Here is a 12,365-nt window from a genome sequence, read left to right on the forward strand (position 1 = left end):
TTCAATGTAAATTCTACATCTAGAATCTATTTCAGGCCTTAATTATTTTATATAAATCTTTGTTTGGCTTATTTAAGATAAAATTTAATTTGAAAGTTAGTACTACTAGACTTATTTTTAGATCTAGATCTAGAATCTATACGCGTAAATCAAGTTGCATAAGGAGACACATAGTATAGTATAAAAATTCACTTGTGACGTCACGAGTAAATAGCTAAAATGGTAGCGTAGTCAGCTCTCATGCAGGAGGCACGGGTTCTAGACCAATATGTCAATGACATTTTTTTTTTCAATTTTTTTTTTTAGATGTGAATGATAACGTTGCCTATCTGAACTTGGCAAGATACAGGGCAGGTGAAGTAGAGTTCATCTGTTTCTTTGTCCTAAGCATATGAAAGGATAGTGTGGTCAGATACATGCTCGGCTGGAATTGTTTTTTAAACGATAAAAACATGTTGTCTGAGACTTGGCAGGACACTGGGCAGGTGAAGTAGAGTTGAGTAGGTCACCTGTGACGTCAGTTTATGAAGGGATAGTCCGAAATCGGTGTTTTCGGTGTTTTTAAAAGATAAAAAACATATATTTGAATGTGGGGTCTGTTTTTTGTGACGATAAGTGACACTGCAGTAGCGTACCGAGGAGGGGGGGGGACGGTAGGGGAGGGGAGGCGGGGGGTGGGGAGGGGAGGCGGGGGGGGGGAGGGGAGGCGGGGGTGGGGAGGTGGAGGGGGGAAGGGGGGGGACATATGTTGGGGCGCCAAAATGGTTTGGAAAAATAAATTGATAGGTTGAGGGGGGTTCAAATCGAAAGTTTGAGTGGGGGGGGGGGGGGGGGAATTGCACATCAAAAGTTTGAGGGGGGGGGGTTCAAATCGAAAACTTTGTCCCCGGGCGCCGGGAAGGGTCGCTATGCCTCTGAGTGACAGACGTGGTGTTTTTTGATGGATGACCCCCGAAACCCACAGTTATCCAACGGATGACGGGTATTCTAGTATACTACTAAAAGTCAAGTTTGTTTACATGTTTGAATATTTATTTGTTTGTTTGCCTGATTGACTATTGTGATATGTTCCACTCTATCTGGAAAGCTGTAAAATAGTATGTAGGTAGAGAATAATTTTTGTTTTAAGACAGACTGTTAATCACAAATTTATTTAAAGACGTTAATTAATTTATTGATTTATTCATAGTTAAATTAACCGTATTTTTTTAAAAATGTTAATACTTTGAATAAACTTTGTGGGGATAGTGACGTCCCTTGATGTGTTTACATTTTTGGTACAATAAAAATGGCGGACCCCATCATAGACTTTGTGGCCCATTCAAAAGTTTAACGCGTTACAAAGCTAATTTTCTGCCGGCTATAACTTAAACAATACGTCCTTTTGCTGTATTTATTACGTTCCAACACTTATATCAATTTTCAACTGTCTTTTTCATTTAGTTTTACGATAAATTTCTCTAGATCTAAAGATCAGCTATCGAAGGAAATTTATGAATCTAGCCTAGATCTAGATCTAGCCTAGATGTAGGTCACTAGATTCAATGTAAATTCTACATCTAGAATCTATTTCAGGCCTTAATTATTTTATATAAATCTTTGTTTGGCTTATTTAAGATAAAATTTAATTTGAAAGTTAGTACTACTAGACTTATTTTTAGATCTAGATCTAGAATCTATACGCGTAAATCAAGTTGCATAAGGAGACACATAGTATAGTATAAAAATTCACTTGTGACGTCACGAGTAAATAGCTAAAATGGTAGCGTAGTCAGCTCTCATGCAGGAGGCACGGGTTCTAGACCAATATGTCAATGACATTTTTTTTTTCAATTTTTTTTTTTAGATGTGAATGATAACGTTGCCTATCTGAACTTGGCAAGATACAGGGCAGGTGAAGTAGAGTTCATCTGTTTCTTTGTCCTAAGCATATGAAAGGATAGTGTGGTCAGATACATGCTCGGCTGGAATTGTTTTTTAAACGATAAAAACATGTTGTCTGAGACTTGGCAGGACACTGGGCAGGTGAAGTAGAGTTGAGTAGGTCACCTGTGACGTCAGTTTATGAAGGGATAGTCCGAAATCGGTGTTTTCGGTGTTTTTAAAAGATAAAAAACATATATTTGAATGTGGGGTCTGTTTTTTGTGACGATAAGTGACACTGCAGTAGCGTACCGAGGAGGGGGGGGGGACGGTAGGGGAGGGGAGGCGGGGGGTGGGGAGGGGAGGCGGGGGGGGGAGGGGAGGCGGGGGTGGGGAGGTGGAGGGGGGAAGGGGGGGGGACATATGTTGGGGCGCCAAAATGGTTTGGAAAAATAAATTGATAGGTTGAGGGGGGTTCAAATCGAAAGTTTGAGTGGGGGGGGGGGGGGAATTGCACATCAAAAGTTTGAGGGGGGGGGGGGGTTCAAATCGAAAACTTTGTCCCCGGGCGCCGGGAAGGGTCGCTATGCCTCTGAGTGACAGACGTGGTGTTTTTTGATGGATGACCCCCGAAACCCACAGTTATCCAACGGATGACGGGTATTCTAGTATACTACTAAAAGTCAAGTTTGTTTACATGTTTGAATATTTATTTGTTTGTTTGCCTGATTGACTATTGTGATATGTTCCACTCTATCTGGAAAGCTGTAAAATAGTATGTAGGTAGAGAATAATTTTTGTTTTAAGACAGACTGTTAATCACAAATTTATTTAAAGACGTTAATTAATTTATTGATTTATTCATAGTTAAATTAACCGTATTTTTTTAAAAATGTTAATACTTTGAATAAACTTTGTGGGGATAGTGACGTCCCTTGATGTGTTTACATTTTTGGTACAATAAAAATGGCGGACCCCATCATAGACTTTGTGGCCCATTCAAAAGTTTCACGCGTTACAAAGCTAATTTTCTGCCGGCTATAACTTAAACAATACGTCCTTTTGCTGTATTTATTACGTTCCAACACTTATATCAATTTTCAACTGTCTTTTTCATTTAGTTTTACGATAAATTTCTCTAGATCTAAAGATCAGCTATCGAAGGAAATTTATGAATCTAGCCTAGATCTAGATCTAGCCTAGATGTAGGTCACTAGATTCAATGTAAATTCTACATCTAGAATCTATTTCAGGCCTTAATTATTTTATATAAATCTTTGTTTGGCTTATTTAAGATAAAATTTAATTTGAAAGTTAGTACTACTAGACTTATTTTTAGATCTAGATCTAGAATCTATACGCGTAAATCAAGTTGCATAAGGAGACACATAGTATAGTATAAAAATTCACTTGTGACGTCACGAGTAAATAGCTAAAATGGTAGCGTAGTCAGCTCTCATGCAGGAGGCACGGGTTCTAGACCAATATGTCAATGACATTTTTTTTTTCAATTTTTTTTTTTAGATGTGAATGATAACGTTGCCTATCTGAACTTGGCAAGATACAGGGCAGGTGAAGTAGAGTTCATCTGTTTCTTTGTCCTAAGCATATGAAAGGATAGTGTGGTCAGATACATGCTCGGCTGGAATTGTTTTTTAAACGATAAAAACATGTTGTCTGAGACTTGGCAGGACACTGGGCAGGTGAAGTAGAGTTGAGTAGGTCACCTGTGACGTCAGTTTATGAAGGGATAGTCCGAAATCGGTGTTTTCGGTGTTTTTAAAAGATAAAAAACATATATTTGAATGTGGGGTCTGTTTTTTGTGACGATAAGTGACACTGCAGTAGCGTACCGAGGAGGGGGGGGGGACGGTAGGGGAGGGGAGGCGGGGGGTGGGGAGGGGAGGCGGGGGGGGGGGAAGGGGAGGCGGGGGGTGGGGAGGTGGAGGGGGGAAGGGGGGGGGGGGACATATGTTGGGGCGCCAAAATGGTTTGGAAAAATAAATTGATAGGTTGAGGGGGGTTCAAATCGAAAGTTTGAGTGGGGGGGGGGGGTGCACATCAAAAGTTTGAGGGGGGGGGGTTCAAATCGAAAACTTTGTCCCCGGGCGCCGGGAAGGGTCGCTATGCCTCTGAGTGACAGACGTGATGTTTTTTGATGGATGACCCCCGAAACCCACAGTTATCCAACGGATGACGGGTATTCTAGTATACTACTAAAACTCAACTTTGTTTACATGTTTGAATATTTATTTGTTTGCCTGATCGAAAATTGTGATATGTTCGACTCTATCTGGAAAGCTGTAAAATGGTATGCAGGTAGAGAATAATTTTTTAATGCAGACAGACTGTTGATCACAAATTTATTTAAAGACGTTAATTAATTAATTGATTTATTCCTACGCAGAATAACCCATTTTTTTTTTAAATGTTAAAACCTTGACTAAACTTTGTGGGAATAGTGACGTCACAGGTTTTTGTTTACTCTTTAGTACAATAAAATGGCGGCGTCTATTGAAGAAAATTGTGTTCCCATTCAAAAGTTTAACGCGTTCTAAATCTAATTTTCTGTCGGTCATAACTTTAACAATACGTCCGTTTGCTGTATTTATTACGTTCCAACACTTATATCAATTTTCAACTGTCTTTTTCATTTAGTTTTACGATAAATTTCTCTAGATCTAAAGATCAGCTATCGAAGGAAATTTATGAATCTAGCCTAGATCTAGATCTAGCCTAGATGTAGGTCACTAGATTCAATGTAAATTCTACATCTAGAATCTATTTCAGGCCTTAATTATTTTATATAAATCTTTGTTTGGCTTATTTAAGATAAAATTTAATTTGAAAGTTAGTACTACTAGACTTATTTTTAGATCTAGATCTAGAATCTATACGCGTAAATCAAGTTGCATAAGGAGACACATAGTATAGTATAAAAATTCACTTGTGTCGTCACGAGTAAATAGCTAAAATGGTAGCGTAGTCAGCTCTCATGCAGGAGGCACGGGTTCTAGACCAATATGTCAATGAAATTTTTTTTTTCAATTTTTTTTTTTTTAGATGTGAATGATAACGTTGCCTATCTGAACTTGGCAAGATACAGGGCAGGTGAAGTAGAGTTCATCTGTTTCTTTGTCCTAAGCATATGAAAGGATAGTGTGGTCAGATACATGCTCGGCTGGAATTGTTTTTTAAACGATAAAAACATGTTGTCTGAGACTTGGCAGGACACTGGGCAGGTGAAGTAGAGTTGAGTAGGTCACCTGTGACGTCAGTTTATGAAGGGATAGTCCGAAATCGGTGTTTTCGGTGTTTTTAAAAGATAAAAAACATATATTTGAATGTGGGGTCTGTTTTTTGTGACGATAAGTGACACTGCAGTAGCGTACCGAGGAGGGGGGGGGGACGGTAGGGGAGGGGAGGCGGGGGGTGGGGAGGGGAGGCGGGGGGTGGGGAGGGGAGGCGGGGGGTGGGGAGGGGAGGCGGGGGGTGGGGAGGGGAGGCGGGGGGGGGGGGGAAGGGGGGGGTGGGGAGGTGGAGGGGGGAAGGGGGGAAGGGGGGGGGGGACATATGTTGCGGCGCCAAAATGGTTTGGAAAAATAAATTGATAGGTTGAGGGGGGTTCAAATCGAAAGTTTGAGTGGGGGGGGGGGGGGGGGGGTGCACATCAAAAGTTTGAGGGGGGGGGGGGTTCAAATCGAAAACTTTGTCCCCGGGCGCCGGGAAGGGTCGCTATGCCTCTGAGTGACAGACGTGATGTTTTTTGATGGATGACCCCCGAAACCCACAGTTATCCAACGGATGACGGGTATTCTAGTTATAGCTAGAATTGACATTCACAAATACAATTTGAAGATCGGACCCTTCCCCCCCCCCCCTCCCACGCTCGCCATTACTAGTCGATCCAGTCAGGAATCTACAACCCCCCCCTCCCCCCCACCCCACCCACGCTCTCCCCTATCCCCAATCGCGATGCCACCGGGGGGTTAGTTATTTTACCCCGTGGTACCTGAATGAGCAGCAGACGCCAAACGTACGCGACTTAACAGCGAACACATTTACTCCAGATCCGACCGTCCCCCACCCTCCTCCTCTCCCCCTTTTCTTATGACATAACTACAGACTGCCACAAAGCTGTTCAATGCCACCACGCCATTCCCATTGTCACCCCACCACGGGGGATAACTCGAATCCCACACAGAGTTATCTAATCTCGCCGTGAAATCAAAGTTCCGCGGCGCCGTCTCCTCCCGTGTGGAACCAAGCGTGACTGATCCGTCACACCGTCACGGACACAGAGACGTGACACGGGCTGTCTCCATTTTGTCACCTAGAGTACATCAGGTGACGTCACGGAAGGTGCGCGCAGGTGGGTTCTGGGAAAGGTGTATACGTAGCATCTGCACAGGCAGTTAAACCTGGATGAAACTGGACCCGGATTTTAGCACGGGGATACAGACCAGGAAGTTGGATATAACAGCTGGACTGTGTAAGGTTTTTCATGCATGGAGTAGGAGACGGTGGAGGTGGCATTCAGAGTACGTGTTTCGCTTGATGACTATTTGACAAGATTTCTGTAGTGATACCGCCATAACACCTGTATTGACACCACCTACCATGCCCTGAGACACCACCTGTACTTACTTCACCTGTCAGACACAACCTTTTAACCTGCCCTGTTACACCCTCAACTCACCGATGCTGACACCACCTGTCAGACCCCCTCTACCCACCTGCCCTGACACCACCTGCCCTGAAACACCACCTGTACTTACACCACCTGTCTCCACCCTCATCTCACCTGTACTGACACCACCTTGCCTGAGACACCACCTGCCCTGACACCACCTGCCCTGACACCACCTGCCCTGACACCACCTGCCCTGACACCACCTCCCCTGACACCACCTGCCCTGACACCACCTGCCCTGAGACCACCTGTCAGACACCCCACCTGTCAGACACCCCACCTGTCAGACACCCTCTACCCACCTGCCCTGACATCACCTGCCCTGACATCACCTGCCCTGACACCACCTGCCCTGACACCACCTGTCACTCCCCTCAACTCACCTGTATCTCATGCTCACTGCTTGTGATCTCCACCGCCTCCCCTATATTCTCCATGGCCATAAACAGCCCGTTACAGGCCTGTAGCTTCAGGTTGGCCCTCACCTCCCCCACCTCCAGCGTCTGGAGTTCGTTGATACAGGCGGATAGGCTGCTGTTTTCTTGGTACCTCTGTGGAGATGAAATCAAATACAGTTTCTATCTCAGACAATACAAGCAAGTTTTCTTGGTACCTCTGTGGAGATGAAATCAAATACAGTTTCTATCTCAGACTATACAAGCAAGTTTGTCCATCTCCAGCTTGCAAGGGAGTTACTAATGTATTGCTAGTCTAGTTACCATTCAATACATTACTTTATCTACAGCTCTGGGAAGTAATTTTAACACAAATATAACAAGACGTCTAAGAATAATTTTGGTCTTACTTTCAAAACATAATCAATTCAATGGAATTGTTAGATTGTATGTTCCTGGATCTAAAACTCGTTCATGACTGTAGAACGTCCCAGAGTCCACCCAGTTCTGACTGTAGGATGTCCCTGAGTTCGCTCAGCTCTGATGTGTTCCTGACCCTAGAACGTTCAGAGTCCACCCAGTTCTGACTGGTACCTGACTGTAAAACGTCCCTGAGACAACCCAGCCTTTATTAGTACCTGACTGTAGGACGTCCCTGAGTCCACCTAGTTCTGACTGGTACCTGACTGTACCCCTTCATACTTTGATAGGAGAAACAGATGAACTCTACTTCAACTTCCAACAATCCATCTGGTCAACTATTTAATCTCACCCCAATCGACCAAAGGTTTGTAACAAAGGGTAAAAAAGCAACGTCAATGTAGTTAAACATCAAAACTACATTTTTATTTTATTCGATCTATCCAACAAATATTTATTTAAAATACTGAATTGCGTGCTAGAAGATTGAAAAAAAAAAACATTTACGAAAATGTTATTCTATTTACAGAACTAATTATTTCTACATTAAAAAATATATATTTAGGTGTAGAATATCAACCGAGTCGAATGCCACATACGATCGTGTCACAATTTCATTTCACACCGTTCAAACCGAAATAAATTCGGTCGAATTTCGCGGGACGAGAAATTGCAGACGATCGCCAAGATAAAAACGTATTGCCGGTAAGCGTGTACTCCAGGACAAGACAACGTCTGCCAATCATTGTGCCACGTGCCTGCTCTTCTGGTACCACACCTGTGGCGGCAGCGGGAGGAATCCTGTTACCTGAATGACGTCATCGACAACGAGAAAAAAATTCAATACCTTGGAGTGACGTACGAACAAAGAAACATCTCCCTCGTATTATTTTTTTTTAATTTTCAAAAAAAAAAAAAAAAAAAAAAATTAAAAAAAAAATTAAAATAATAAAAACAGTATTTTTGTATTTTTGACAATACAGAAAACTAAATGTCAAATTTATTATTTTAGACGAAAGCTACTCAAATAAATAAATATAAGAAAACAAAGCATTTTTTGGAATCTTTAAAAGAAAATACTTTAACATTAACTAAATGTCACATTGTTTCGCTAAGTTATTTTTAGAAAACAGACATGAAATTAGAACTCCACTTTAGTGCCAACAGAATCTCATTATAACCACCCGCACATTTCCAGCGATCAAATTTGTGAACAAATATACCATGCGTCACTAGCCATGATATTCGTCAATAAGTATGACATTAGTCATAAAATATGACATTCAACAAAAATATAGCATTCGTTACAAACTATTATATTCGTAACCGCAACGATATTCGTTAGCAAATACGACATTTGACTCAAAATAAGATATTTATCACCACCCCGATATTCTTCAACAACCACGATATTTGTCAACAACCGCGACGTTCGTCAACAACCACGTCACAAAATATGATATTTGTCGCCACTATTGACGTTTGTTAACAGCCTAAGCACCAGTCACATATCTGCATATCAGATCTAGTATCTGCACGATTATATTCTCAGCCCAACAAAGCAGTCCAGCGCTAGAGTAGAGCGATTATCGCGAGAACAATCTTCACGTGAAACAGATCATATAGTACTCCACCCTCGGTCATGTATCCTGGTATATCATTACAAGTCAGCAGTGCCACGTTTAGAATACACAATTACATGCACGTGAATATCTGACGTATAAATGATAGATTTGTATACTTTTCAAAGTGCTTTGTTGGGGTAGGTTAGATATAAGGTTGGCGATAATCCATCCTTACCCTGTATACATTAAATCCAGAGGGAGTTTTTTTTTAAAGACGTATAAGTGTGTGTGTCAAACCACAAAAAAACTTTCACCTACTCGAGATAATCGAGACTGGAATCGAACTCAAGACTTTCAGGTAAGCAACTGTGCAATCCATTACAGCACGAGAGCTTTACTTCGCATACTAAACTAAACTTGACATATTTTATCAAGCACCAACTAAACTTGACATATTTTATCAAGAACCAACTAAACTCGACCTATTTTATCAAGAACCAACTAAACTTGACATATTTCATCAAGTACCTACTAAACTTGACATATTTTATCAAGAACCAACTAAACTTGACATATTTTATAAAAAACTAAACTTGACATATTTTATCAAATACCAAATAAACTTGACATATTTCATCAAGCACCAACTAAACATGACACAACTGCGCTGTATTGGTCTAACCTGCACTATTTGCCTGTCAATCGGACGATTGTTGTCGACACGATGGCCCTGATCAGAGATTAATTCCATCGATCTATCGGCGGCACGAGAATGACGACGAAGAATGGACTGCATCGCTTGGTTAAAAGTAAACAAAGGCTGTCGACAGGCGAGCTAAGAGACCTGACATGTCAATAGTTCTAGAACGTACTTATAGTGCCAGTCAGGTTCTATGGGAGTTTGTTTGAACTAAAGGTTTTCTAAAAATAACAATGTGAAGCGCATCGTTCTGAGGAAAGGTTTGGTACATGGTCATTAAAAAACAATTTTAAGTCTCGGTGTTTTGGGGTTTATTAGAAGAACGTATAGGATACGTGTTCTATTGAACATATATCAGTTTTATAAATTGCAGAAGCTTTGCAAAAAGAATAATTTAAAAAATAACACAACTAAGTATATAAAACACTACAAAACGACAAATCAGTCCTCTACCCTGTACGTGATATATAGATTTTTAATGTCCCCCATATTTCCATATTGGATAACCAACTTGATATATGCAGAGGCTTAGCGAGGGGGAGGGGGGGGGCGGGGGTGCGGACCGCACCGGGTGACACCATTTAGGGGGGTGACACCAAGGCAAAAACTAGCAAAGTAGAGGGGGGGGGGGGTGCAAATAGAAAGTTAGTTTGAGGGGGGGGGTGCAAATCGAAAGTTTGAGGGTGGGGGTGCAAATCGAAAATTTGAAAGTTTGTCCCCGGGAAGGGTCGCTACGCCTCTGGGGGGTGACACCATTAATTGCCGCACCGGGTGACACCCGACCTCGCTACGCCACTGGATATTTGTGGTATATGATGGATTCTGTAGTGCACAATGAGTATGGGGGTGGGGGGTATAGGTGTTGTCCCAATCTGGTCTTTTAATTCAATCCTATGAAAATTCAAACATTGATGTGTGTGTGTGTGCGGGGGGGGGGGGGGGGCATAATGATAGCAGATGAACAGTTAAAAAGCGAGTTATATAAAAAACAACTATCATTATGACAGGTGATCACTATTCAGATCTACCCACGCTGTTGAACTTATTACCCCCGTCAATGTCCGCACGCTTCCTAAATTCAACTCACACAAACATAAAACAACACCCTTGACCTTACATGAGAGCGTGTATCAGCATACATCAACACACTGCACGTCTGCACACAGCGCTCGGAGATGTCACAGCGACTCGTCAGCGGTTCTACATCCAATGTTTACACATTCACAATTCACCACATTACGGGAACATCCTCACGTCTATAAATAGCATCACGAATTCCCCGAAATAAAACAACACTGTCAATCACCGATTGTGTAAGGTTGCATTCACATCAAAACCTGTCTCCTTCAAGTCGGCGTTGTGTCTATGCAATTTTAAAAAACAAAACAAACATCGTTTATCATCTTGAGTTCAATGCGTGGTAAAAAAAAAAAGACGTTTCGCATCCTATTTTAAAACTGACTTGGATTGTGAAAATCGTATCCTTTCTTCCGAGCGCGAGATCTAGAACTGATGTATGGCATGTAGACTAGACAGCTAAGCCGTGGTGTGTTGACTAATATACTTGTTTACATCCGCGCCAACACCAGTGCGCACTTACTCTACTGCTAAACACATGCGTTGAAAAATATATTCGTTGAACGCTTTATACAGTGAAGATATATACACACTCTAGACTAGAAGATGAAAAAAAATATTTTGTTGTTTTCTTTGAACACTAGGTGAAGATAGCTGCATAAACAGGAACGATCTTTTAATGAATCAATAAGATGGATTGATTTATTTAAACTTTGAAACGGGAGAGTGCAAGATTTGAATACAAGGATTCTAGTGTTGTGATGTTAGGTACGGTTGTTGAGATGTAATCTAAGTTGTATCCGAGAGTCGAGTCGTTACATCAGTTACATATCGAGATGTAATCTAAAGTGTAAGTGTAATCCCATAGTCGAATCGTTTCATCAGATACATACACACCGAGGGGCGAGGTGGGTGTTAAAGGGAGGGTAACACTTTTGCTGCTTGGGCAGGTGGGGGATGGAAGATGATACATAGATGTCCCTACATTTGAATTGGAATATTATATAGTAGGTGTCGGTGTGTGATTGGGGGGTGGGGGGTCAGGTGATGAAGGTGATGAAGGTTTAGGCTAGGTGTGATGCTTTGATCAGGTGTGATGACAGAAAGACACATGCAGTAAACAACAAAACTACAACGCTATGACGTAATTCACTGACTACCCCCTTAACCCCACCCCCTAAACTATCAGGCTGAAGATCCACAACTGATAACATGTTTAAGTCTTGCCCAGGTTGATACCCTCGATTGTAGAGTGTAGCTTAAAAAAACACCACCTAAAACCACAAGCGTTGCTGTACAATTAAGGGCCCCCCGCCGTTCTTTCAATTTTCACCTCTCGATTGTAGAGTGCAGCTTAAAAAAAACACCAACTAAAACCACAAGCGTTGCTGTACAATTAAGGGCCCCCCGCCGTTCTCTCAATTTTTCACTGCTCTAAACGTAGTCGCAACCCAATTTATATGTGGCTGTTCAAGCAAACCAACATTTTGTTTATGACGGGAAGAAAGATAAACACAACCTAGAGGTGATGTTTATACTTTTAGAGGGATTAGCGGCCAACCATCTCAGATATCAATATGTTTATCAAGGTAATAGCGTGGAACAGCCGTGTAAAGGCCCTTTGTGTTGGTTCCCTGACGTTTGTGTCGGGG

The 12,365-nt window shown here is 41.9% G+C and overlaps 1 protein-coding gene across 1 annotated transcript in view; it reads right to left on the minus strand.

The window, feature by feature from the left end:
- LOC131941261 (high affinity cAMP-specific and IBMX-insensitive 3',5'-cyclic phosphodiesterase 8B) overlaps nt 1-12,365 on the minus strand; it is an 87,694-nt gene that overhangs the window by 42,547 nt on the left and 32,782 nt on the right. The window contains exon 6 of the mRNA XM_059300397.1: nt 6,940-7,107. Within this exon, the coding sequence (XP_059156380.1) occupies nt 6,940-7,107 (168 nt within the window). The remainder of the gene's footprint in view (nt 1-6,939; nt 7,108-12,365) is intronic.

Source organism: Physella acuta, unplaced genomic scaffold (assembly GCF_028476545.2).
Source record: "Physella acuta isolate Inbredline_101_S28 unplaced genomic scaffold, ASM2847654v3 ptg000354l, whole genome shotgun sequence".
Lineage (NCBI taxonomy): Eukaryota > Metazoa > Mollusca > Gastropoda > Physidae > Physella > Physella acuta.